The sequence below is a fragment of the Canis lupus genome, chromosome 24 (assembly GCF_003254725.2).
Source record: "Canis lupus dingo isolate Sandy chromosome 24, ASM325472v2, whole genome shotgun sequence".
NCBI classification, from domain to species: domain Eukaryota; kingdom Metazoa; phylum Chordata; class Mammalia; order Carnivora; family Canidae; genus Canis; species Canis lupus.
The window spans coordinates 21,266,661-21,294,388 of record NC_064266.1 but is presented as its reverse complement, the minus strand read 5'-3'; the positions used below and the strand labels follow the sequence as shown (position 1 = coordinate 21,294,388).

Below are 27,728 nucleotides of genomic sequence, written 5' to 3'. Positions count from 1 at the left end.
ATTATGAGAATTAAATAAATAATAGAAACTAAAGAGCTTAGAATAAAACTTGGCACATAATAAGCTTTATGTATTAAGTGTTACTATTGTTACTCATGGCAAAAATACTGGTTTTCAATTTACATAGTGATTTAAATATTCCCTTTAAAATTACTTCAAGGGATCCCTGGGTGGCGCAGTGGTTTGGTGCCTGCCTTTGGCCCAGGGCGCGATCCTGGAGACCCAGGATCAAGTCCCATGTCGGGCTCCCAGTGCATGGAGCCTGCTTCTCCCTCTGCCTGTGTCTCTGCCTCTCTCTCTCTCTCTCTCTCTCTCTGTGTGTGACTATCATAAATAAAAGAAATAAATAAAATAACTTCAAAAATGACTTGATTTTAAGACTATATAAAAAGTCAATATTGGTATATGAGATAGAAGAATAAAAATCAAAAGGGTGGTAGTGAATTAAATAAAAACCAAAAATTTGTAGCAGGGGAAAAAGGAGGTTGGAGAAATAGATATTACTAAAAGCAAGGTGCCAAATGCATGTTACAGAAGACTTGAAGAAGTCATTTCTCTTCTCTGGGCCTTGGTTTTCTAGTAAAACAAAATGTTGAGCCCTTCTGCTAGGCTCTAGGATTCTGAAGTTTGTATACAACCTGTATTTCCCTTATTGTATTCAGAACATTTCATCAGTGAGTAATGACAAATGCAGCATAGGATTTGGAGAGTGATCACCTGGGTGGGAAAAGATTTCTTAAAAGTTTGTGTAAACAGGGGCAGCCCCGGTGGCCCAGCGGTTTAGTGCCACCCTCAGCCCAGGGTGTGATCCCAGAATCCCAGGATCAAGTCCCACATCAGGCTCCCTGTATGGAGCCTGCTTCTCCCTCTGCCTGTGTCTCTGCCTCTCTCTCTCTGTCATGAATAAATAAAAATCTTAAAAAAAAAAAAAAAGGTTCGTGTAATAATTCTACCTCTGAAACTAATAATACACTATACATTAATTAATTGGATTTAAATTAAATTTTAAAAAAAGTTTGTGTAACAAAGTTAGGCCTACAGCTTTTGTGCATCAAAGAAAGAAAACAGTACTCCTGGGTGGCTTAGTTGGTTGCGGGTCTGCCGTTGGCTCAGGTCATGGTCCTGGGATTGAGCCTCACATCAGACTCCCAACTCAGTGGGGAGTCTGCTTCTCCCTCATTCTGTCTCTCCACCACTCACGTGCTCTCTCTCTAATGAATAAATAAAAATCTTAAAAAAAAAAAAAAAAGAGGTCTCATATGCAAAAAGCTCACAGATTAAAGAAGAGATGGGAAGAGGGGAAGAACTATTTCTATGTGTTATGATGCTTTTGACCTAGTGCTAAGAAAACAGAGTAAACAGAACTAAGTACACAGTCCAAGGTAAAATACTGTGGACTCTCTCCACTTAAAATCATGGTGAATCAAAATGGCAAGCAAAAAGAAAATGCGAGAAGAGAATTCTTAATACCTGGGTATCAGTCAGTCCAATGAAGGAAGAGGGTTATTTCCCGATCTGCACAGAAATTATCTAAAACCTATCTTTGCACTTATGTAGATGAACTCTATTACTTATTCTTTGACTATGGCATCTCTTCCTTATTGTACATTTTCTCTAAAATCCTGACTATAAGCCCACCAGCACACTACAACCCATTTCTCTGACCTGTTTCCACTTGCTCCTCTTGATATACTTCTTTTCTCTAACTTAACTGACCCCACTCACTTTCCAGTAACCCCTCATCATTATTCCCACCTTCAGACTTTTATGTTACTTCCACTGCCTCAAATGCTCTGCTAGTCCATTTCATTTGCATTTCTACAAGTCCAAATTCACCATATAATGGAGAGGCAATATAATGAAGTGTTAGGATCATGAACTCCAGAGCCAGAGTGCCTGAATTCTTATCCTTGCTCCACCATTCACTAGCTGAGTGCCAGGAGAATGCCACATAACCTCTCTAAACCTCAACTGCCTCATCTGAAACCAGTGATAGATTATAGTAAATCACTTGAAGGCATTGTGGTCAAAATGAACAGGTTAATACATGGAAGGGGCTCAGAGCAGTGCCTGGCACTTAGTGAAAGTGTTGGCTATTATGACAGTGGCAACATATGGATCATGTGGTGAAGGCTCAGGCCCAAGCCATATGCTCCCTCCACAAAGCATTCCCTGAACCTTCGGTCTAGAAGAAATCATTGTCTGGTTTGAGTTCCTACAGTACTTTTAACTGCCACCTCTCATGGAACACTTTATCTAATTTTATATTATTTACACATAGTTGTCTCCCTTACTCGCGTTTCTTGAGAGCAAAATCCACTTCTGATATGTCTCTGTATCACCTACAGCTCCTAAAATGATGCTTTGATCATAGTTACCTACTCAAACATTTGTGAATGGGTGGATATTTGGTCACGAGCAGGATGTTTCCACCAGCATGCAGAGCCTCAACCATTCTTACCACAACATCCTCCAAGATTTTAGTAGGGCAAGGTCTGGAATGAAATTCAAAGTGTTCGTCTTCTGATTTCTTCTTTGATTCCCGCTCCTGGATTCTCTTTTCAATTTCCAAATCAAAGCCAACAGGCTGAGTGGGTGGCTTCACAGGTGGTTTCTTGGGCAAGATGGGCCCGCCTTCAAGAATTCTGGGATCAAGTTCTCGTGCTTTGAATTTGTATCTGTAAGATAAGAGTTTAAATGACAACCACCAAAAGAAATTTTGTTAACAAAATAAAAGCTACACAAACTACAAAGTAAGCCAGAATAGAAAAATAGTAATTATTACAATGACCCAAGCACAGCAGAATTTTGACTCTCTCCATAGCCACTATCTCTACCTCCAGAGCAAAGAATAAAGGAGCCAGTCCTAACATTCCCAGCACATTAAAGACTGGTGTTTCTTTTCCCAGAGGAACCTGCTCCTCCTCAAAAGAAGTACAAAAAGTAATGAAAGAAGGATACAGGAGACAAACTCCAGAGTTGACCATATTACGTTCCAGTTTCCTCCACCTATTATTATAGCTGGAATGAGATCTTGAGTAGCCATAAAGGGTGGAATCTACCTAAATGAAGCTCAGAGGACATTCCTTCTGACTGATTCCTTCCTCAGAAGGAATGTCCTCTCCCACCCCAACCTCTGCATTCGTTTTTTAACAGTTTATACTCCAGGATATCTCCATATTCCCACTTCTAATTTTTTAATCATTGAGGCAGGGGGGACAGACTATAGAGAGCCTATAACTTAAATGCCATAAATTCCCATGGCAAGAAAAGCAGCAACTATCCCCATTATAGAAATGAAAAGAAAGCAGGTTCTTGGAACTCTTCCTCAAATATTGCTGATGGAACTTACTGTTGCAGTTTCTCAAGCTCCTCAGCCTCCTGATCTGCTGCACTTTTGTAGGTCACAGGCCTTGTGCGCTGTTTAGTTTGCAGCACAGGAGTCTGTGGGTCTCTGGATATCTTGAGCCCAGCAGATTTGGAGGGTAACAGAGCTGTAAAGCAAGATAACAGATATTCACCTAGTTCCCCAAGACTCTGTTTGCTGTAGGTGCTGATTCAGCTTAGCAGCCTGTGATACCAAATCAGAGTGGCTGCCCTCCACTTTCAGCTCAGCTCATGTCAGCCAACCTGACAAATATGCAGCCCCTTCTTGCCTGTGACTCTTTATTGAGGGGTATGATGAAGGTAGTCTTTGGGAACTATCATCTTCTGAACTTAAAATCCATTTGTGTCTGATGTACTACTAGAAAGGCATGTACTTACTGCCCTTCTATTGACAGTGCCAACTACTTTGCCTTTACTGACACATGAGATTTTTGCTTATTCCAGCTTTAAAAAATAAGGCATTTCTAGTACATCTGGGTGGCTCAGTCGGTTGAGTGTCTGCCTTCGGCTTGGGTCGTGATCCCAGGATCCTGGGATTGAGCCCCACATTGGGCTCCCTGCTCATGGGAAGCCTGCTTCTCCCTCTCCTCCCTGCTTATTTTCTCTCTCTCTCCCTCTCAAATAAATAAAACCTTAAGAAAAAAAAAAGGCCTTTCTAAAGATCAAGTAATAACTCCCAATTTTGTGAATTCCCTAAAAGCATCTACATCAAAACATCAAGATCACCTCTCAAAGAAAGTCAAATAGAGAAAGCAAAAAAACTATGTCAAAGCACCACCACTACCATTCACAGAAAACGTTAATTCACTTGTCAGGGCAACCTTGTTAATCTTCATAATTATGTAGACTGAATCCTCTAATTTAGATCTGATCACATAACAGCAGAAGATAGAAACCAAATCTATTTGTTTTAGAAATAAGCCAGCCTTCAAGTATACATATAACCATTATTTATAACTATATAAAGTTTTATTTATTTATTTATTTATTTATTTATTTATTTATTTATTTTTAAAGATTTATTTATTTATTCATTCAGAGAAAGCGAGAGAGAGGCAGAGACACAGGCAGAGGGAGAAGCAGGCTCCATGCAGGGAGCCTGATGTGGGACTCGATCCCCGGTCTCCAGGATCACACCCCGGGCTGCAGGCGGCGCCAAACCGCTGCGCCACCGGGGCTGCCCTATAACTATATAAAGTTTTAAATAAAAAATGGAAAAAACACACCATACACAAAAATAAACTCAAACTGGATTAAGGACCTAACTGTGAGATCCAAAATCATAAAAATCCTAGAAGAGAGTACAGGCAATAATTTCTCTGACATCAGCCGTAGCAACATTTTTCTAGATATGTCTTGTGAGGCAAGGGAAATAAAAGCAAAAATAAACTATTGGGACTCTATCAAAATAAAAAGCTTCTGCACAGCAAAGGAAACAACAAAACTAAAAAACAACCTATGAAAGGGAGAAGATATTTGCAAACAACATATCCAAAAAACGGTTAGTGTCTAAAACATATAAATACTTCTATAACCCCAAAACCCCCAATAATCTAATTTTAAAATGGGCTGATTGGGATGTCTGGGTGGCTAAGTGGTTGAGTGTCTGCCTTTGGCTCAGGTCGTGATCCCGGGGTCTGGGTCTAGTCCCCCATCGGGTTCTCCACAAGGAGCCTGCTTCTTCCTCTGCCTATGTTTCTGGCTCTCTCTGTATCTCTCATGAATAAATAAATTAAATCGTTAAAAAATAAATAAATAAAAATAAAAAATAAAAATGGGCAGAAAACATGAACAATTATTTCTCCAGAGAAGACATACAGATAGCCAACAGACACATGAAAAGATGTTCAACATCACTCCTCATCAGGGAAATGTAAATCAAAACCACAATGAGAGATCAACTCACATGTGTCAGAATTGCTAGAATCAAAAACACAGGAAGGAGGAGGCACCTGGGTGGCGCAGTTGGTTAAGCATCTGCCTTCGGCTCAGGTCATGATCCCAGGGTCCTGGGATGGAGTCCTGAGTCAGGCTCCCTGCTCAGTGGGGAGCCTGATTCTCCCTCTCCCTCTGCCCATCCCCCTGCTTGTGTGCACTCTCGCTTTCTGTCAGATAAATAAATAAAATCTTAAAAACAAAACAAAACACAAGAGGGGGCTCCTGGGTGGCTCAGTCAGTTAAATGTTGGGCTCTTGGTTTCGGTTTCAGATCAGGTTATGATCCTGGGGTACTGGGATCAAGCCCCATGTCGGACTCCCTGCTCATCAGGGAGTTTGCCTGTTTCCTTCTACCTCCACCCCTACTCCAGCTTATATTCTCTCTCCCTCTCAGATAAATAAATAAATCTTAAACAAATATAAGAAACAAGTACTGGCAAGGATGTGGAGAAAAAGGAACCCTCATACACTGTTGGTAGGAGTGCAAACTAGTGAACTAGTGCAGCAACTATGGAAAACAGTGTGGAAGTTCCTCAAAATATTAAAAATAAAATTACCACATGATCCAGTAATTCCACTACTGGGTATTTACCCAAAGAACACAAAAACAATAATTCAAAAAGATATGCATACCCTTATGTTTATTGTAGCATTATTTACAATGCCAAATTATGGAAGCAGCCCAAGTGTCCATGAATAGATGAATGGATAAAGACATAATATACACGTATACACACAGAGACACACACTTATACACACAACAGAATATTACTCAGCCATAAAAAGGAAATCTTGCCATTTGCAACAACATAGATCTCAAGTATAATGCTAAGTGAAATAAATCAGTCAGAAAAAGACAAATACCATAAGATTTCACTTGTATGTTGAATTTAAAAAACAAAACAAAGGAAAAAAGAAAACAAACCAAGAAATAGATGCTTAACTACAGAGAACAAACACGGTTACCAGAGGGGAGGTCGGGGGGTGGAATAAGTGAAACAGGTGAAGGAGATTAAGAGTACACTTATCTTGATAAGCACCAAGTAATGCATAGAATTGTTGAATCACTATATTGAACCCATGAAATTAATAAAACACTATATGTTAACTATACTGGAATTAAAATTTCTTTTAAAAATTGCAAAAAATTTTTCTATTTGCCAGGACCAAGATTCTTTAAAAGCAGGGTATATCAGACTCTAAAAGTTATATATTATTTAGAAAGTCATATTTAACATTTAAATTTCTATTAGAAAAAATTTTTTCATTATTTTTCTAATCTAAAATTTGATGAATGACTACTGGAACATAATAACAATATTAAGGAATGCTATACTTGGGGGCTCCTGGGTGGCTCAGTGGTTAAGTGTCTGCCTTCACCTCAGGTTGTGATCCTGGGGTCCTGAGATGGAGTTCTGCATCAGGCTCCCCTCTCTGTGGGGAGCCTGCTTCTCCCTCTGCCTGTGTTCTCTGCCTCTCTCTCTCTCTCTCTCTATCATGAATTAAAAAAAAATCTCATTAACGGATAAATAAAATCTTTAAAACGAAAACAAAACAATATGTAAGTGCTATGAATGTAGAGGGAAATGCAAGAGTCAAGAGAGGTGGGAGATAGGTAGGGCATGTCTTTGTGCTGTGTCCCTGGCAGTGAAAGAAGTTGAAGATCCAGGGCAGAAAGGAGATAAGCAGTGATTGATACCTGCGTGGGCAGGTAGGGAAAGGATACTTAAGCTCAGGTGGAGTGTTTGTTCTTTGAAGGGAGGGTGGAAGAGAGAGGAGTGGGTGTAAATGCTGGCAGGTTTGTAGGTTTGGGATGAACATATGAGAGAATTCTAATCTCCTAGCTTCTGTCTTTATGAAAATAATTACTGCAAGAAGTGAAGTGTAAAGAAGTTTGAGAAATAGAAGTGGTATAAAATAGTTGTCCTGAGCCGAAGGCAGATGCTCAACTGGTGAGCCACCCAGGTGTCCCTAGTACTTACCATATTGTAATGATCTATTTGTTTCTCTAAGTTAGAAACTTGATATTGAGCAGCACCAATTCCATTTTGTTCACTGCTTATTATCCCCTACTCCCAACAGTGCCTGGTTTCTAGTGGTAAAGCCTGTTAAATGGCTAAACAAAAGCACACAACCCTGAAAAACTGGAATGCTTTTATTGTCTATAGGTTAAGTAACTATACCATAACACTTTGACACATGGCAAAGGTGTAATTCCTGGCCAATTACTAATCAAGAGGCTCAAGGTGGTTAATGCGTAGAAGTACACTGATAGTCAGGGGTCGGGTGGAGGAGTTCAAAGATGCTCAATGGTACATTTGCTATCTGCATATAGGCACATACCATACTTCAGTTTAAAATCTTAGGATTTCAACTAAAGGCAAATTTGTGTAAGCAAAGGGAATTCTAGGGGAGGCTCCAGCCAGCTATAATATTGGTATGAAACTTACTATCATCCTTCTTGCTCCTCAAGTGATATCTGTTAGGGGTTCGTTTGTGAAAGGCTTCAACCTGCTGTGCAAGGGGCACATATGTAGAAGCTGTTTCATCAAATGTTCTTTTCTTTCCTTGGGACAGGTTGAAAGGCTTAATAATGGTGCATCCCTTAGTCACTCGGGCCTGTAAAGAAAGAAATTGTTCTCCAAATGAAGTGTTATGGAAGAGCTCAGATCTACCACAAGCCACATATTCAGCACAGAGGATCAAAAGAAAAAAGCCCTGTGGTGAAGCAAAGGTTATTATTCTTAAATTTGTCAGTCCTTGAGCAAAGGTTAAAACTAGTCTATTCCCATCTTTTAAAAAAGGGAGAAAGGATCTAGCACTTAACAAATCGTCTGTTCTGGGCAGCCCAGGTGGCTCAGCGGTTTATCGCCGCTTTCAGCCCAGGTTATGATCCTGGAGAACCGGGATCAAGTCCCACATTGGGCTCCCTGCATGGAGCCTGCTTCTCCCTCTGCCTGTGTCTCTGCCTCTCTCTCTCTCTCTCTCTCTCTCTCTCTCTCTGTGTCTCTCATGGATAAATAAATAAATAAAATCTTAAAAAAAAAAAAAAGTGTCTGTTCTGCAATAGTAAATAAGGCGATTTTTCCCAAGCACGTCAATGTTTTAAAGCCAGCAAGAACAAGTTTTCTGAGAATTAGAAGGAAAACAAAAAGCTGCAAAGGTATTATTGCCCTCACACTCAATCCCATTAAGAAAAAGCTGATTTGGGCTCTAGGTCTAGATTAGGCCAGGTAGCTACCTGAATCAAAATCTCCAGACATCCTCCCCAAAACTAAGAGATGAAGAAGCCTAGTCCTTGGATGATTAATTTTCATAAAATTAATCTCTGACTGGAAACAAAACTCTTTAAGGGTCTACATCTCAACAGAAGAAGCACAACGCCAGGGTTTCAAACTGCAAAGGGCTGACTTCAATAAGTGATGACGCCCACTGCAAATCCAAGTAGAAATTCTTAGTACTATAATTTTCAGTTAGGATTCTTACGGTTTCTGTTAGACTTGAGTGGTCTGCCCCAACATCATTTTTCCCATAAGCCCTATCATATATTGTACACCAACTCTGCAGACACAAAATTTTTTCAAGAATTTTTCCAAGAATTTTTCAACAGCACAAGCTGCAACAAGCTGATACCTACAGTTTGTCACACATAATTCTGTGCTTTATATACATTCTTAATTCATTTTTCACAGAAACTTCATAAGATGCTTCCCAGAAAAACAGAGCAGTTTCTCCAAGATCACATAACTAATAGGATAAAGTGAGGGGTTAGATCTATCTTAACTAAAAAACATGCTTCTCAGACAGGCAGCCTGGGTGGCTCAGCAGTTTAGCACCGCCTTCAGCCCAGGGCCTGATCCTGGAGACCCAGGATCGAGTCCTATGTCAGGCTCCCTGCATGGAGCCTGCTACTCCCTCTGCCTGCGTTTCTGCCTGCCTCTCTCTCTCTCTCTCTCTCTCTCACTCTCTGTGTCTCTCATGAATAAATAAATAAAAATCTTTTTAAAATAATTAATTTTTTAAATGCTTCTTTCAATTATATTATTAGAACTAGTGACCACAACTACTACACCTGAAATCCTTGCTGAACTAGTAACAAGAACATCCATCAAACCCATCAACTTACAGGAGATGCAGGATGCTTTCGCAGTTCAGATGTAAAGTTCACTTCTTTATATTCCTCCTGGTTCTTAGGATGTTGTTTGATTCGCTCATCTGTGCGGAAGTGGAAGTCAACTGATTTGGTTACCTGGATCACTGATTTCTTCACAGGTTGCCCTGAGTGAGAAGCAGAGTAAAACATACAGGTAACACTAAGAATAGAGAATACTGGTAAATCCCCTTTAACCAGTCCTTTCAGTATTTCTATCACCATGGATCTAACTTTGTTCAACTCTACACATCATCCAAAACAGTCATCAGGGACACTACTATGTGGGCCTTACTGAGTAATATTGGTTTGAGGACCTTTGGTCAGATGCATATTGTAAGGAGGTAGCACAAGGGGAGAAAAACCCCAACTCCCAGGTGTGGTCATAGCTCTGGAGACACAGTAACTGGAGTTCTTTTGACAGGAAAAGCTATGAACTGACTTGAAAAGCACATTTAACTAAATATGTCTTAAGAAGGAAATTTTATAAACTACAGGGGTGATTTATAAAGCAGGGCTTTATAGCTTTGATGCCACCAATAATAACTCTATTCCAGACAGGGCAAAGCAAAAAAACTCTGACACCTCCCCCTCTGGCTCCCTCAGTCCTACTTTTCCTCTGTAGCTACAACTGGACTCACTCAGCTTTCTTTTGAAAGCTTTTCCAATGGCTTTATCTTCTGTCTTAATCCTAATCCCTTCTTTTCCTAATACAAAGAAAATGAATTAGGAAGAAAAAGGAGGAATTCATTTTACTTGAAGAAATGAGGGAAGGTCTCATGGAAAAGGCCTCAAAAGAAGGGTGTGAGTTCTCCAGAATTTTCACTTAGGATTCTTAGAGGCACTCACTTAGAGACAGAGAGCAACAGTGCACTTTAGGAAAGGCCTGGTAGGGCAGCCCGGGGGGCTCAGCAGTTTAGCGCTGCCTTTGGCCGGGGGTGTGATCTTGGAGACCTGGGATCGAGTCCCATGTCGGGCTCCCTGCATGGAGCCTGCCTCTCCCTCTCTCTGTGTCTCTCATGAATAAATAAATAAAATCTTTAAAAAAAATAAAAATAAAAAGGAAAGGCCTGGTGAATGTGATAGTTTGTTGTTGTGTTTTGTTTTTTTTTTTTTTAAGTAATCTCTACACCCAACTTGGGGCTTGATCTCATGACCCTCAAACCAAGACTTGCATGCTCTATTGACTGACCAGCCAGGGACCCTGGTCTAATGTATATAAAACATTCTAGGGAATGGTCATTGAGATATATTGGTCATTTCTAATAAACACAGATTTTTACTGACAACTAACCAAGAAAGCCTTTTTCCCTTTAGAGACTTCAAAAACCCTACCAATGTTATGAGAAGCACCCCTCATAAATCAGATTCAACAAAAGCCAAGCTGACCTATTCCTGCAAGAGCAAGTTTCTTGAATTCTTCATTCTTTTTCCGCATCTCCACCACCTCCTGTTGCATTTTCATTCTCTTCTCCAACTCTTGCTCCTCAGTACTTTTTAGAGTCTTCTGCCTAAGGGACAAACCAGTAAAGGAAATAAGAAAGGAGAGAAGAAAGAGGCTCATGATTCAAAACAGTTTAAAGGTATTATATAGATTAGATTTTTTAATAAAGATTTTATTTATTTATTCATGAGAGACACAGACAGAGAGAGAAGCAGGCTCCCTGTAGGGAGCCCAATGTAGGACTCGATCCCAGGACTCCAGGATCATGCCCTGACAGATGCTCAACCACTGAGCCACCCAGGCATCCCACATAGATTAGATTTTTAACCTGTGATAAAATAACTATTAAAACAAAAAACTATTATCTGGTAAATTGATATTGACTTAATTAGGTAACACTATGAAAATTAAAGTAACACTACTTAATTAGGTAACATTATGAAAGAAAAAAACCAAGATCACAATTTATACCAAAATATTGAAAATTTTTCAAAAGGACAGCTAAAATAGGCTATAAAGGGCAGCCCGGGTGGCTCAGCGGTTTAGCGCCGCCTTCAGCCCAGGGCCTGATCCTGGAGACCCAGGATCGAGTCCCATGTCGGGCTCCCTGCATGGAGCCTGCTTCTCCCTCTGCCTGTGTTTCTGCCTCTCTCTCTCTCTCTCTCTCTGTGTCTCTCATGAATAAATAAATAAAATCTTTAAAAAAATAAAAATAATAAAATAGGCTACAAAAGGTACTATAAAAGACATAAATTTGATTATACAGTGATTAGCTTTTAGGCCACAAGAAAAAGTAAGATACCAGTAGAATGGGGAAAATATTTACAAGAAATATGACACAAGTCTCTAATAGATAAAATATACAGTGATTAGAAGACAGGCTTAAGAGTGAAACCAACCAGAGTTCAAATCCCAACCCTGTCATTTCATTTTCTGCCTATGTGATCTTAAGAAAACTAATCTCTCTGAGCCTCAGTAAACTCCACTGTAAGATGAAGAATATAAATATTTATCCTCATAGAATATATGTGACTATTAAATCAGATATTTCCAAAGTACCTGATACATAGTAAAAGTTCAATTTAGAGTAGCCATTCTTAGCAATGAGATTATCACTAAGACTACTTAAAGGTAAATAGAAAAGAAAAGATAATTCACCCAAGAGGGTTTATGGAAAAGATATTTACAATAACAGTAATATAATCCTGTCAGGAATCAAATAAAAATTAAAATAAGTTGATGCCGTCAACATTATATCACAATTAAATTTGAAACAATTTTATTATTTATTTTTAAAGACTTTATTTATCTGAGTTAAAAAAGAGCATGATCAGAGGGAGGGGTAGAGGAAGAAGGAGAAGCAGACTCCTCGCTGAGCAGGGAGCCCAATGCAGGGCTCAATCCCAGGACTCTGGGATTATGACCTAGCTAAAGGCAAATGCTTAACTGACTGAGCCAACCAGGTGCCCCAAATTTGAAACAATTTTAAATGTTAAAAAAAATAAAAATAAAAATTCAGTGTGGATGAGAGTACAAGGAAATAAAAATATCCATCCAAAGCTAATGGCACTGTAAATTCATACATTCACTTCAGAAATAAAATTGGTGGAGCACCTGGGTGGCTCAGGTTGTTGGATTATCTAATTCTTGATTTTGGCTTAGCTTATGATATCAAGGTTGTGCGATCGAGCCCTGCCTCCCAGCTCCTCCCCACTCTAAAAATATATATATGTATTAAAAAATTAAAATTACAAAAAGAAGTAAAATTGGCAATTAATATCAATAGCCATAATACTAGTCAGACTCTTTAATTAATGGATTTCTCTTTCTTAGCCTGAAGAGAGTACTCAAAGAAAAGTCCCTGCCAATAAAGATATTCGCTGATTATTTGTAATAGTGAAAAACTGGTCACTGCATTTTCAACAGGAAATGGTTAAATTTGATAGACTACTAACTATTTAAAAAGGATAAATGTGAAGATTTTATAGTAGTACAGGGAAAAAAACAAACAAAAAAAAAACTCTGTGGCAAGCAACAGAAACAGATTCCAAAGGTTGGATCTGGAAAACAAAATCCAAAGGTTGCTCATACAATGATTGTGAAAATATATTTTTTGCTTGAATAAAGACCAGAGGGAGCTTGGCAAAATAAAAACTGTTCCATTCAGGTAGTAAGAACCTTTACTAACTTTCTCCTTTTATATTTCTCTTAATTTGCTTTAATAGTATATTTTTCTCAATATGTAAAACAAGCATTTCCCAAGGTATACAATTCATCTTACCATGGTTTAGCTTTATGAGTTTCCCAAGCTCCTTGTGCTCCAGATTGTAGACACACTCACTTATAATTTTACTCTATTGACTCTAAAGTTTAAATTCAGGAAAAAAGCACACATACCTCACAGGCTGTATACAAGACACAGTTCGTCTGCCCTTGGCTTTCTCTGGGGAAGACTCATGTTTTTTAGAAGTATCTTGATGAGCGCTGCCTTCTTCCTCTTCCTCTGGCTTCTTTTTATTGTTAGAACTTGAGTTCAAAAGGACAAAAATAAAATACTCTCAATTCCCTAACCCTGCTGTACTCTCCTCCCCAAATCTACCACATATGGCTTAAATTTTCTCATTCTTTAGGACAATAAGCGTATCTTAACCGTAAGATTCCTCCAGTAGAACCATTAGATCATATGTACCGTGTGGGAAATATCAGAAAGGGAGACAGAACATAAAGACTCCTAACTCTGGGAAACGAACTAGGGGTGGTGGAAGGGGAGGAGGGCAGGGGGTGGGGGTGAGTGGGTGACAGGCACTGAGGGGGACACTTGACGGGATGAGCACTGTGTGTTATTCTGTATGTTGGTAAATTGAACACCAATAAAAAAATTAATTTATTAAAAAAAAAGATCATATGTACCAATGGATATAATGGGTAAATTTTGAGAACACTGATGTAAGTCAAGGTATGAATTGTCTGATGATAGTTCAGGAGGATGAGGAGGGATTCCAACTGCTCATCATCAAATGCCCAAATGGCAGATAGTTAACCACTTTCCCAATGTCTATTCTACTTTCTTTCCTATTAATAAACTCAAATTTTGTTTGGGACAGCAGGTACAGCAGGCAAAAGCACTGTACTTGTTTCAACAGCTTCTCTTCCAACTAGGGAAAATCTAAGTGACACAGTAGGGCAATTGAAGTATAAGCAGAGTTTTTGGAAAATTTTCACTTTTGTGATATGAGTGCTGCCCCTCTTCCTTTACCATACCCTCCTTTTACTCCTGGAACATGGATATAATACCAGAAATATAGCAGTTATCTTGTGACAATGAGGCAACAGGCACAAAGAAGAAGCTGAGAAACACAGAGCTGCCACTTCAGTAACATACTTGTTACTCAAAAAAAAATTACACAGAGATGCTGCCCTAGCATTGTTCAGTCACTGAACCAGAGCCAACACAAACTTCTGTGAAGCAAATAAATCACTATTCTTTAAACCACTCTACCTGAATAGGCTATTATTCATATAAATATCTGAATTCATATAGCATCCATATAGCAAAATACATTCCTAAATAATAAGAACAAGCACAACATATTCTGCTTGCTATTAACCATAGGAGCAAACAGGAGTAAAACCTATGCCAACTAAGAGAAGCTGTGGCTACTTACACTTTCATTTTTTTGGAGGGTGGAATTTCATGGATGATTGCAGGAGTAGCACATCTCTTGGCTTTCATTTTCCCATGTTTTTCTTTCTGTTCCAAATCTTTCTGAGCAGAGAGTCTAGTAGATCTTCTATGATATAGGAATTGACAAAATTTATCTGAAATGAATATTTCTACTACAGATAGGCAATTGTGCTCCACAAATGTGAAAGTATGTCAAGCTGCCCAGGGCTACAAAGGGTTTAATGGTATTATTTCCACTCTAAAAACCTAATCTCTTGTCTTACTGTTGCTTTAGAAATTTCATCATAAAATGCTGGTGTTTAAATGAAGCAGATTTTAAGGTATTGACAATCACCTAGTATAGTTCCCTCCTTTTATAGGTAAAAGTCAAAAAAGATGAAGTGACTTGACCCTATTAATTACACAGCTAATTGCTGTGAGACTTGAAATTTGAGAGCAGGTCTGATCATTGACAAAGGTGTTTATTCTCTCCTTTATTTAAGCCATACTCCCCCTTTTTTGGTAAAATATAACATATACCAAAAAGAGCACAAAATAAAAATCAAGCTAAATGATTACAAAGTGAAAACTCATGAAATCACCATCCAGGCTAAGAAACAGAACGCTGGCATCAGCTACTATCTTGACTTGTTTAATAGTAATCAATACTTTTTAAAAAATTGTTTTGCTATTTAGCATGCATTCCATAAACATGGTACATTAGTTTGGAAAGAAAACAAAGAATAACAACAACCAAAAAAAAAAAAAATCCCTTTAGATAATATAATCAGACTACTACAAATATTTTTTTCTGTCTGGTTTATTTCACTCAACATTATGTTTGTGAGATTTAACTACATTGATTCACATAACTTTAATTCACCGATTTTCAATGCTGTATAACAGTCACTGTAGGAATGTACCACTATTTATCAGTTTTCATGTATGTCTCTTGGTGCACACACTGCTGTTGGGTGTAAGTTGTAACACTGTTAGGTCATAAGGACATTGGTTTTATCAACTAAAGCTGTTTTCCAAAGTGCTTATACCAATCTATGTTTACCCTGGCAAGTTTATATTATAGAGTCTGCATTGCTCTACATCCTCCTGAACACTTGATATTGTCAATGACTTAATTTAGCTGGTATGCAGTAAAATCTCATTGTGGTTTCAATTTGCTTTTTCCTGATTACCAATGAGATAGAGCAACTTTTCACATGTTTATCGACCATTTGGATATCCTCTTTGGCAGAGTACTATAGCTCAAGTCTTTTTTTTCCACCCGGGTTGTCAATCCTTTCCTGACTGATTATTAGGAATACTAAGAATATAAGCCCTTTGTAAGTTTTATGTGTCACAAGTATCTTCTCCCACTTGGGGGTTGGCTTTTTACTCTTTATGGTATCATTTGATTAGATAAATGTCTCAAATACATCAATAACCCTCTCCATTATGCTCAGTGCTTTTCTGTATTCTATTTAAAAAAAAAAAAAAAAACATCGGGCAGCCCGGCTCTGCGGCTTAGCGCCACCTTCAGCCCAGGGCGTGGCCCTGAGGGCCTGGGATCAGTCCCACGTAGGGCTGCCTGCATGGAGCCTGCTTCTCCCTCTCCCTGTGTCTCTGCCTCCGTGTGTCTCTCATTAATAAATAAATAAAATATTTAAAAATAAACAAATAAATGAAAAATCTTCCCCTATTCCAAGGTCGTAAAGATATTCTCCTATATTTCCTTATATGAGCTCTAGCTCTCATATGTAGATCTACAATTCCACCTAGAATTGACTGTTTTAAGGGTGCCTGGCTGGCTCAGTCAGGAACATGAAGCTCTTGATCTTTGGGTTGTGGGTTTGGGCCCCATGTTGGGTATAGAGATTACTATAAATAAACAAACTTGAAAAAAAAATGACTGTTTTATATGGAGTGAGGCAGGGACCAACTTTCATTCTGTTCTGTCTGGAGATCCACTGGCCAAGCATTGTTTACTAAAGCGGGAGAGGGAGCACTGTTTCCCCACAGATCTGCACCTTTGTCATATACCACGTCCATATAAATTCACCGCGTGAATTTCTATTTGATTCCACTGGTCTCATTAATTCTTGAATAACATCATAAAGCTTTAATTACTGTAGCTTCATAATAATATGCCTTTCCATGTAATAGACACTTCAAAAGTATCTGGCTATTCTTAGACCTTTGCATTTCTCAATAAATTTTAGCATCAACTTATCAATGTCCAAAGTGAAAATCATTGGGGTTTTTATGGATATTGCACTGAATCTACAGATTAGTTAGGGAGAATCAACATCTTTATAATACTGAGTTTCCTAATCCATAAATATGGTATGCCCTGCCATTTATTTAGATCTTGTTTAATTTCTCTGAACATTTTCTTTATAAAAGTCTTAAACACAGTAAGGACTTATTATTACATATTCAGGCTTTTATGCTATTGTATAGAGTATCAATTTTTAAATCTTTATTACAAAGAATATCAAGCATATTTTTAAAATTAAGAGAATTACATAACGAACTCTAAATACTCCTCAATCAGTTTCAGAAATTATCAACTCATAGCCAATCATGTATCAGTCTTCTCTCCATCCACTCCCCAGATTTTGAAGCAAATCCTAACTAAATGTCTATCTTTCATCTGATATATTTCATATTAATCTCTAAAAGAAAGTACTCATAAAAAATACATGGAGGGGAGGTGGGCGGGGGGTGGGGTGACTGGGAGACGGGCACTGAGGTGGGCACTTGACGGGATGAGCACTGGGTGTTATTCTATATGTTGGCAAATTGAACACCAATAAAAAATAAATTTATAAAAAAAATACATGGAGTAATGAAAAGCAAATTTATTGAATTAAGGAATGAAGTAATGGATGTATTAAATGAGTAATGAAGAGTGCATATTATAAAACATAGACAAAATACAAAAATACACCTATTTGAAGGCACTGGAAAGTGACCAAAAGCAGGCAGAAAATAGAGGAACATTTATCCATGAAAAACAGCCACTGCAAAAGTTAAGAATTATGAGTTAGCAGCATTTTTGCCTGAGGTACTCCCCAAACGTAGCAGCTCCAATAGCAGAAAATTTCAGTCTCACTGGCTAGAGATAACAGAAGATAGAATTCAAGGCCAGTACAACTGGAAATTTAAAGGAAAATCCCAGGGCAGCCTCGGTGGTGCAGCGGTTTAGCGCTGCCTGCAGCCCAGGGCATGATCCTGGAGACCCTGGATCGAGTCCCACATCGGGCTCCCTGCATGGAGCCCACTTCTCCCTCTGCCTGTGTCTCTGCCTCTCTCTCTGTGTCTCTATGAATAAATAAATAAAATCTTAAAAAAAAATAAAAAAAATAAAATTAAAATAAAGGAAAATCCCAGAAGTGAAACCGCTACAGAAAAGATGTCACTCAAAATCTGAGCAAAAACTCTGTACAAATTCCTGCCTGACTGTTAAACCATGTGTCTTTAGGGGAGACTTAGGGGGCCTGGCAAAAAGACAAGCAGAAACTGGTGAGCTGCCCATCCTTCAAAGACATAACTGCACTAGTTAAAACCTGAGGAGTTTAAAAAAAAATAAAATAAAAAAAAAAATAAAAAAAAAATAAAAAAAAAATAAAACCTGAGGAGTTTGCTGTTTTTATTAAGTGTATTCCCCACTGTGTATTACTTATTTATTTATTTATTTATAATTTATGATGGTCACACAGAGAGAGAGAGAGAGAGAGAGGCAGAGACACAGGCAGAGGGAGAAGCAGGCTCCATGCACCGGGAGCCTGACGTGGGATTCAATCCCGGGTCTCCAGGATCGCGCCCTGGGCCAAAGGCAGGCGCTAAACCGCTGCGCCACCCAGGGATCCCCCCACTGTGTATTTAGTAGGATGGCACAAAGTTAACATCTAACTAACTTGAGGTGTCAGTAGACAAACGTTGGAGCTGGCAGAGGGCTGAAAATTTAGAGACAGACTCCAGAAGCAAGAGAACCACAGAGAGGATGAACACTTAGCTGAGTATAAACTCTACCCTAAGTCTTGGCTGACCTCTAACCTTTACAGGTCCAGGGGAAACTGCAAGGAGCCAGACTAAAAAAGCATCAGCTATGTATGCAAATATATGAATAGCCAATAATCACATGAAAATGTGGATCAACATCATTAGGCCTCAGAAAAATGAAAATTAAAAATGAAGTATTGAAAAAACTGACAATACCAAAGAGTTAGCTAGGATACAGAACAACTGAAACTCTCCTATAATGCTAGGGCAGCCCGGGTGGCTCAGTGGCTTAGCGCCTGCCTTCAGACCCGGGTGTGATCTTGGAGACCCAGGATCAAGTCCCAAGTCGGGCTCCCTGCATAGAGCCTGCTTCTCTCTCTGCCTGTCTCTCTCTCTCTCTCTCTCTCTACTCTGTGTCTCTCATGAATAAATAAAATCTTTAAAACAAACAAACAAAAAACAACTCTCCTATACTGCTAGTAGGAAGATAAATCACCTTGGAAAACATTCTGGCTATTTCTTATAATATACATTTTACATTATGGCCCAGCAGTTGTACTCCAAAGTATTTACCCAAAAGAAATACATGTCCTCACAACTATCCATAGCAGCTTTATACAGTCCCAAACTGGAAACAACCCAAATGCCCATCATCTGGTGAATGGATAAATAAATCGTGGCATACCGACTCAGTAGAACTTACTATCAGCTATAAAAAGGAACAAGCTACTAATAAACACAATGACAAGTATGAATCTCAAAAACACATGCTAAGTTAGATGTCAGATATAAAAGAGTACTGTATAATTCCATTTATAAAAATATCTAGAACAGGACAAATTTATTGATGGTGACAGGAATTGGAACAGTGGTTGCCTGTGGGTGGGAGATGAGAGAGTGAGAAGGTAGAAGAACCAAAAAAAAAAGGGGGGGGGGGTAGAAGAGGCAATACAGATTGATTATAAAGGGTAAGAATGAGAGAACTTTCTGAAGTGATGGAAATGTTCTATATATTTTGATTGTAAGATTTATGGTTGCATGGTGGTATGTATTGTCAAAACTGATCAGACTGTATATTTACAATGTGCAAATTATTATCCAGCAAAATTAGTTAACTTTTAAAAATGAACTGGGAATCATAAAAATTAGAAAGAAAGAAGACAACGCATATGAATACAGGACTATTTTGGGCCATTACTTAAATTCAACATACAGTGATGTTATAAAGTCAAGAGAAGAATAGCTGGGTGTCTTTAGGGAAAAATGGCTAAGGGATAAGATATCAAAAATTAAAACATATGTTTGTGATAAAGCAACACCTCCATGGAAAAATTATTATTACAAACTAAGGCCTTACTGACTCTTAACTATTTTGTGTCAAAGAAGTTTTGGCCATCTTTCAGCCTACCCAGTGAAACCATGTGAAAATAAAATAGGAGGAAGGAATTTGTATGACTATCTACACCTTCCTAACCCATCTGCCATCTTTTTTTTTTTTTTTTAAAGATTTTATTTATTTATTCGTGAGAAACACAGAGAGAGAGAGAGAGAGAGAGAGAGGCAGAGACACAGGGAGAGGGAGAAGCAGGCTTCATGCAGGGAGCCTGACATGGGACTCAACCCTGGGTTTCTGGGATCACGCCCTGGGCCAAAGGCAGCACTAAACCACTGAGCCACCCGGGCTGCCCACCATCTGCCATTCCTTTCCAGATCAGGCAACTCTGGACTCAGATAACTCAGAGATCTGAAATTAATGGCACTAATGTTTTACCTCTTATTATGCATTTTCACAATGCATTATCATTTACTGTACTGTCACATACCATCCCATTTGGCCCTTTATGACAAGAAGCCTGAGGGATATGGTTATTCTCAATAAGCTGAGATTTTGAGTGGTAGAAGTACCTGCTGTAAAAATGAAACAAAGCAATAAACCATCCAGATTGTCTAACTCTGAGGGCAGCTGAATTCCTGTTAAACCATCACTTCCAAAATCCATTCAGAATTCAGTCCAAAAAAAAAAAAAAAGAATTCAGTCAGGATGAAAGGTAATTATATATAAAATGGAGAAATGAAGACATTAACATTATCCCAAATTCTGAAGAAATCTATAGGACACTAGGTCCCTTTTCTGTAGGCTTCACAATCTAAACACGGAACACGGGTAGCCCCAGTGGCTCAGCAGTTTAGCATCACCTTCAGCCCAGGGCGTGATCCTGGAGACCCGGGATCGAGTCCCATGTTAGGCTCCCTGCATGGAGTCTGCTTCTCCCTCTGCCTATGTCTCTGCCTGTCTCTCTCTCTCTGTGTCTCTCATGAATAAATAAATAAAATCTTTAAAATAAATAAACAAACAAACAAACATGGAACAGAAACCACAGAATCAACCAGTAGCAATCTCTTAAGACTCGTGTACTATATGGTTGGTTGAGATTTTATAGAATTCTTTGATTAAAATGGGCTTATTGACTTGGGATACCTGGGTAGTTCATTTGGTTAAGTGTCCAACACTTGATTTGGGCTCAGGTCATGATCTCATGATTCTGAGATCAAGCCTGGTGTCTGGCTCCGCACTCAGCACAGAATCTGCTTGAGATTCTCTCCTCTTCCCCCACTCACACGCTCACTCTCTCTCTCAACTAAAATGAATCTTTAAAAATAATAATAATAATAATAAAATAAATTTAAGAAAACAATAAAATGGGCTTCTTTACCAAAAAAGATTAGGATAAGCTTGTATGATACTATCCTCAAAAGGCAATACCCTATGCCAGCATGAGGCTTTACAAAGGTTAATTTCATCACTTTTGAGCAACAAAATATGTTATTATCTGGATATAAATAATATCACTTGCCATGCCTCTTCTTTGAGGATATTCTAGGTAACATCAAAGTATAAAGCAATAGGGGCATCTACATGGCTCAGTTGGTTGGGCATTCAACTCTTGACTTTGGCTCAAGTCATGATCTCAGAGTTGTGAGACTGAGCTCTGCATGGGTCTCCATGCGGTGTGGAGCCAGGTTCTCTCTCGGCCCGACCCCCTTCTCTCTCTCTTAAAAAAAAAAAAAAAAAAAAAAAAAGATACTGATGCAAATGCAACAAAGACATGTTTTAAGACCACCAGTGCCAAGACTTGCTTCTTAACCCATCCACCCATCCATCCATTCATTCAAGTATTTATTCAGCTTCTGCTCCTCCCAGACACTGTTAAGCATGGTAAGAATTTACAATGCTTGCCCTTATGAAATTAATTATTACCTATAAACAGGAAAAAATATCTGTCATATCTATCATATAGTCACACCAGTAAGTTGCAACCCATACTATCTACAATTCATAAATGTTATGAAGATTTAATGAGGTAATATAAGAGTCTAATATAGTATAGGACACATAGTCTAACAATTATTCTTTGAACATCATTAATATAATCACCACTTTGAGCCTTGAAACAGTCTTACCTCTGAGGCTGCACTGGAGTATTTTTTGAGGTGGTTCCCTTGACTTCCAGGGAAGAACAAATATTTGATGGAATGGACTGTTCCACCAGATTTTCTTTTTCTGCCTCTTTGTAGTAAGTGTTTTCGACTGTGGGAGAGCAAAAACTAGTTAGCACTCAAATCCCAAGGAAATAAGTTGGAGATGAGAAACATATATATACCTATAAATAAGACTTAACACTAGACTGAAAACTGCATGCACATGTATATATATCCCTTCTAGACAGTGGAATCATTAGTCCAGTGACATCTTATACAGAAGACCAATTTATAAAATCTACTTTGGTAGAAGCTGAAATGTAGGATCTAAGGTCTATCTGCCAGCCTAAGTTGTCACCACAGAGAAAAGGATCTCTGACTTTTAATGCTGATATAATTATATTATCAGGCATTATGGGTATAACCACCAGTTTTTCTCCCCTCCAGAAATTAAAAACAGTAAGAGTTAAAAGATGTAGCATTTGAAAAAAGGGATTATACAGGTGGGAAGGGGAAGGAGATATTTTATCATAAGTTCTGCTGATGTTAGCATGGCCATCGTGGAACAGAAGGGAAAAAAGCACTATTAGAATAAGGAAACAGAAAAAAAAAAAAAAAGAACAACCAAGTAAAGGCTTCATGGAAGAAACAGCATTTGTTGAAATAGCTTATGAACTGAGCCTTGATGAAAGAAAAAAACTCCAATCAAGTAACAAGAAAGAAAAATCAGGCTATGAAAACACATTTCATGCATTGTTTATTCCAAAGAACAATCATTTGGCTCATTCCCTAAAGCAGCTTTTTTCTGGAGGGGAGAAAAAGAAACAAAAAAACGATAGTGTATTATGTCAAGGCTACAATAGAGGCACTTACCCCATTTAAAAGCAGATGATAAAATTTTTTAAAATTTAATATAAAAATTTAACAGGGGTGCCTGGCTGGCTCAGTCAGTAGAGCATTATGACTCTTGATCTCAGGGTTGTAAGTCTGAGTCCCATGTTGGGTGTAGAAATTACTTAAAAATAAAATCTTAAAAAAGTATACTATATACTGTCTATAAAACAAATGCACGTAAAATATAAAGACACACCATGCTAAAACTAATCAAAAGAAAGCTGGAATGGATATATTAACATCAGACAATGCAGATTTCAGAGCAAAGAATATTACCAGAGATAAAATGATCATTTCAAAATGATAAAATGGTCAATCCCTCAAAATGCCATAACAACCTAAATATTTAGGTACCTAATAACAGAACTTCAAAATACACAAAGCAAAAAGTACAAGAAATAGATAAAACCATAAGTGTAGCCTGAAATTTCAATCTGTCTCTCTAGTTTATGGAATAAATTGACAGAATAATCAGTAAGAATATAATAGTCATAAATAACATAAGCAAATGTGTATGGCTGTATTCCAATAAAACTTTATCAACAAAAATATGTTGCAGTCAACTCATCAAGAGGACATAACAATTACAAACATGTATGCATATATACATATATGTATGCATGCATATATTACATATATGTTATATATATACAAAGCCCCAGATACATGAAGGAAAAACTGAAAAAATTAAAGGGAGAAGTAGACAATCCAACAATATAATTGAAGATTTCAGTATCTCCATTTTCAATAATGGATAGTACACTTAGATAGAAGATCAGTAAGGAAATAGAAGACTTGAGCAACACTATCAACCAACTTGACCCAATGACATTATGTAATTCTCCACCCAAAATGACAGCAGAATACACATTCCCTTTTAAGTACACACAGAACATCTACCAAGACAGACCACATTCTGGGCCATGAAACAATACATTCAAAAGGATTCAAGTCACACATTCAAAAGTAATGTTCTTTAACTGCAATGGAATTAAATCCCTCAAGAAATCAATAATAGAGACTATTTCGAGAACTGCTCCCACTATATATTTGGAAATTAAATAACACATTTTTAAATAACATTTAGATAACTTTGAACTAGTAGAAATACAAACTACCAACCCTCATTCAAGAAGAGATAACCTGTATCTGTTAAAGAAACTGAATTTGTAGTTAAAAAACTTTTCTACAAAGATTCTTTCTACAAAGAAAATGTCAGATGAGCTGAGTGCAGAGCCTGATGCAAGGCTAAATCCCAACACCCTGAGATTATAACCTGAGCCAAAATCAAGAGTCAGATGCTCAACTGACTAAGTCACCCAGGCACCCCAACTAACCCATCATATCATACTTAATGGTGAAAGCCTAAATGCAACAATCGGTATGTCTACCCTTTCCACTCCTATCCAATATCCTACTAAAAGTTCTAGCCAGTACAATATGCAAGAAAAAGAAATAAAAGGCGTATTTACAGATGACATGATCATCTATTTAGAAATCTGATGGAGTGCAGCCCCGGTGGCACAGCGGTTTGGCGCCGCCTACAGCCTGGGGTGTGATCCTGGAGACCCGGGATTGAGTCCCACATCAGGCTCCCTGCATGGAGCCTGGTTCTCCCTCTGCCTGTGTCTCTGCCTCTCTCTCTCTCTCTCTCTCTGTGTCTATGAATAAATAAATAAAATCTTAAAAAAAAAAATTTTACCTATAAAAAAAAAAGGAAATCTGATGGAATCTAGGGGCACCTGGATAGCTCAGTTGGTTAAGCATCTGCCTTTGGCTCAGGTCATGATCCCAGGGTCCTGGTATCGAGGCCCCCTCCACCCACCCCCCGGCTTCCTGCTCAACCAGGAGTCTGCTTCTTCCTCTCCCACTCCTCTCCAGTTTGTGTTCTCTCTCTCTCTCTCTCAAATAAATAAAATCTTAAAAAATAATAGAAATCTTAAAGAATCTATAAAAAAAGCCTACTAAAACTAATAAGTGAGTTTAGAAGATAGCAGGATAAAAGATCAGTATATAATAATTAATTTTATGTCTTTGTATTAGCAACACAATAGGAAATTAAAATTAAAATAGAAGTATGAAAAGAACTTTGAGAACACAAATCAGGGGAATCAGAGAAAAAAAGGATATTTGAGCTGGACCTTGGATGATGAGCAGAAACTTTTCAGTTATATTAAAATGCAGAGGGGAAAAAAAATAAAAATTAAAAAATTTTAAAAATGCAGAGGGAACAGCACTAATAGACAGGTGAGAACATGTAATATGAAAGAACACAGACTATCGGGCTTAAGGCGCATGAATGTAAGCAAGGTACATGGTCTTGGCACATAACAGACCCAGCAGAAGTCTCTTGCTTTGGGGCACACTGTTGACAAAACAGTCTTAAACGGAAAGTAGTCCAGATAAATTAGGTAATATTACCTAATATTCTTTCAATTCAAGAAAAGCACAAGAGCAGAAAATCTGCCACACCTAATGAAGTAATGAAATTCACCTGAGAGAGCACTCAGGCCACACGTGTTCCAAGCATGCCATACAGTTCTAATCCCTTCTGTAAGAAAGATAATGGATGCAAAAGTTCAGGGTCCTTGTCCTGATCCCAAATTCAACAGATGTCATCTGTGCTCATGAATTAATTATTTGAAAGTCATCCTAGCAGCTTAGACTTTGTAAATTAGAAAAGTTCACTAAAAATACAGCTATTTCCTGGTATGGCTCCTCTAGTTGATGGTCTAATTGAAGCCAGTTTCAGATTTACCTGTTAAGAGTAATTTTCAAATATTCTAAATTGATTGTGGTGATGATTGGACAACTACTCTATCAACATACTATAAAAAAAAAAAAACACTGAAATGTACACTTTAGGTGATTTGTACAGGTGAATTATATCTAAATATAGCTATTATTTCAAAAAATCACTTTTAAGGATGTATGATCTCTTTAAAAATGCTTTTGTTCTGATGAAATAGACAATATTCCGCAGATTAGTAACCACCAGTATAAATGTCAATTATCTTTTAAAATCAAATACATGACTCAAAGAATTGTTGTACAGTGGCAAGGAATACATTCTTCTCTCCTGCTCTTTTGTTCCTAGTCAGACTCAGGTTTGGTTAAATCTTGTCATAAAAAGAAAACAGTTACACCTCTGGCAATAAAAGTCTATGTTAGCTTAAGTTCCAAGAGATTTTTTTTTAAAAAAAGTGTAGTGCATTATTAGTGTTACATTCACCATGAAATAAATTAGCTTACTTCACCAATAATAAACCAAAGGATACAGAATTTAGGTAATTTCCCCGATCCCTCAGGCTCTTAATACACTGTTCCACCATTCCACCAAGGAGTTTTTTTCTTCTTCTATTTTTTTTAAGGATTTTATTTATTTATTCATGAGAGACAGAGAGAGAGAGGCAGAGACAGGCAGAGGAGAGAAGCAGGCTTCCCACAAGGAACCCGATGTGGGACTTGATCCGAGGACCCTGGGATAACACCTTAAGCCAAAGGCAGATGCTCAACCGCTGAGCCATCCAGGTGTCCCCAAGGAGCTTTTCTCTAAGATGATTTTTCTTACCTGGTCTCAAAGGTGTGACAATAGCTTGCTGAGGATTAGGCTTCCTCAGAGGAGTTTTGTCCTGAAAAAGCCCTGCTATGCCATTCTTCCCAGAAAACTTATTCTCCAAATTGGCCTTCTCTTCTGTGAAAAGGTAAAAGCATCATCATTTAAACAATCAGCATGGAAGCAAAATAAATCAGTGCCATGCACTTAAATTAGGCCCTAAACCCCCCTACTTGTATACTTCTAAATCATTTGGCAATTACAAACAAAGGTCTAGTGATCAAAAGGAAATGAGTACACATTATAAGTCAGAGATAGACTGTAAAAACTATCAAAACTATCACCAAAACACTGGCAACACTAAACAATGTATCATAGTAAAGGAGAAGTGCAGACTCTGCATTGTGAATAGCTACTTATCTTGGCTTGATACACATTTGGACCATACAAACATGAACTGGCCTAAAACATCATGTTCCTCTTAAAGAAAACTGTAGCTATTAAGATTTTCAGGGCTTGGGGATCCCTGGGTGGCGCAGCGGTTTAGCGCCTGCCTTTGGCCCAGGGTGCGATCCTGGAGACCCGGGATCGAATCCCACGTCAGGCTCCCTGCATGGAGCCTGCTTCTCCCTCTGCCTGTGTCTCTGCCTCTCTCTCTCTCTCTGTGTGACTATCATGAATGGATAGATAAAATCTTTAAAAAAAAAAAAAAAAGATTTGCAGGGCTTACAAGGGACATCTTATGGTCTATTTGAGTTGAGGTTCTTCAACGGAGTGGCAGGAAGTGGGTGTGTAACAATGGAACACAGCTAGGCTCTCTCAAGGAATTTTATCTTAGGTTCTGCTATGCCTAAATGTTAGCTTCTGCCAACAGCATACCAAAGATAGAAGTTTCAGGAACATGGTGAGCCCCAGCAATAACACTCTGCATGCATATTCTGACTGCAACTGTGTAAAAAGATGTATTTGGAAGAGAATAGAAAATAATATAACTAAGATGGTTTTGAAAGAAGAATGGGACTAATTATTTTCTTCCACACTATATTTAATAGTATCATTGTATTATGATAATATTGCATGATATGCACAGATATTATATTATGATATAATAGTATTTCCTATTTTTTTTTTTTTCCTATTTTGTTTTTAAAGAAACTTAGAAATAGACAACCCACACTTTTCCTCAGGATTTCAGTAAAGCAAAGACACAGGAC

The 27,728-nt window shown here is 38.1% G+C and overlaps 1 protein-coding gene across 13 annotated transcripts in view; it reads right to left on the bottom strand.

The window, feature by feature from the left end:
* Positions 1-27,728, bottom strand: part of TPX2 (TPX2 microtubule nucleation factor) — a 71,836-nt gene that overhangs the window by 18,109 nt on the left and 25,999 nt on the right. For 8 of the 13 annotated variants that reach the window (XM_049100606.1, XM_049100602.1, XM_049100603.1 and 5 more), the window contains 10 exons: positions 27,394-27,462; positions 26,530-26,652; positions 22,047-22,173; positions 14,584-14,709; positions 13,316-13,444; positions 10,864-10,985; positions 9,451-9,602; positions 7,775-7,943; positions 3,353-3,494; positions 2,462-2,678 (listed from right to left, as the gene is read on the bottom strand). In XM_049100606.1, the coding sequence (XP_048956563.1) occupies positions 2,462-2,678; positions 3,353-3,494; positions 7,775-7,943; positions 9,451-9,602; positions 10,864-10,985; positions 13,316-13,444; positions 14,584-14,709; positions 22,047-22,173; positions 26,530-26,652; positions 27,394-27,462 (1,376 nt within the window). The remainder of the gene's footprint in view (positions 1-2,461; positions 2,679-3,352; positions 3,495-7,774; positions 7,944-9,450; positions 9,603-10,863; positions 10,986-13,315; positions 13,445-14,583; positions 14,710-22,046; positions 22,174-26,529; positions 26,653-27,393; positions 27,463-27,728) is intronic. The other 5 variants (XM_025469643.3, XM_025469641.3, XM_025469645.3 and 2 more) reach the window with 1 other exon arrangement.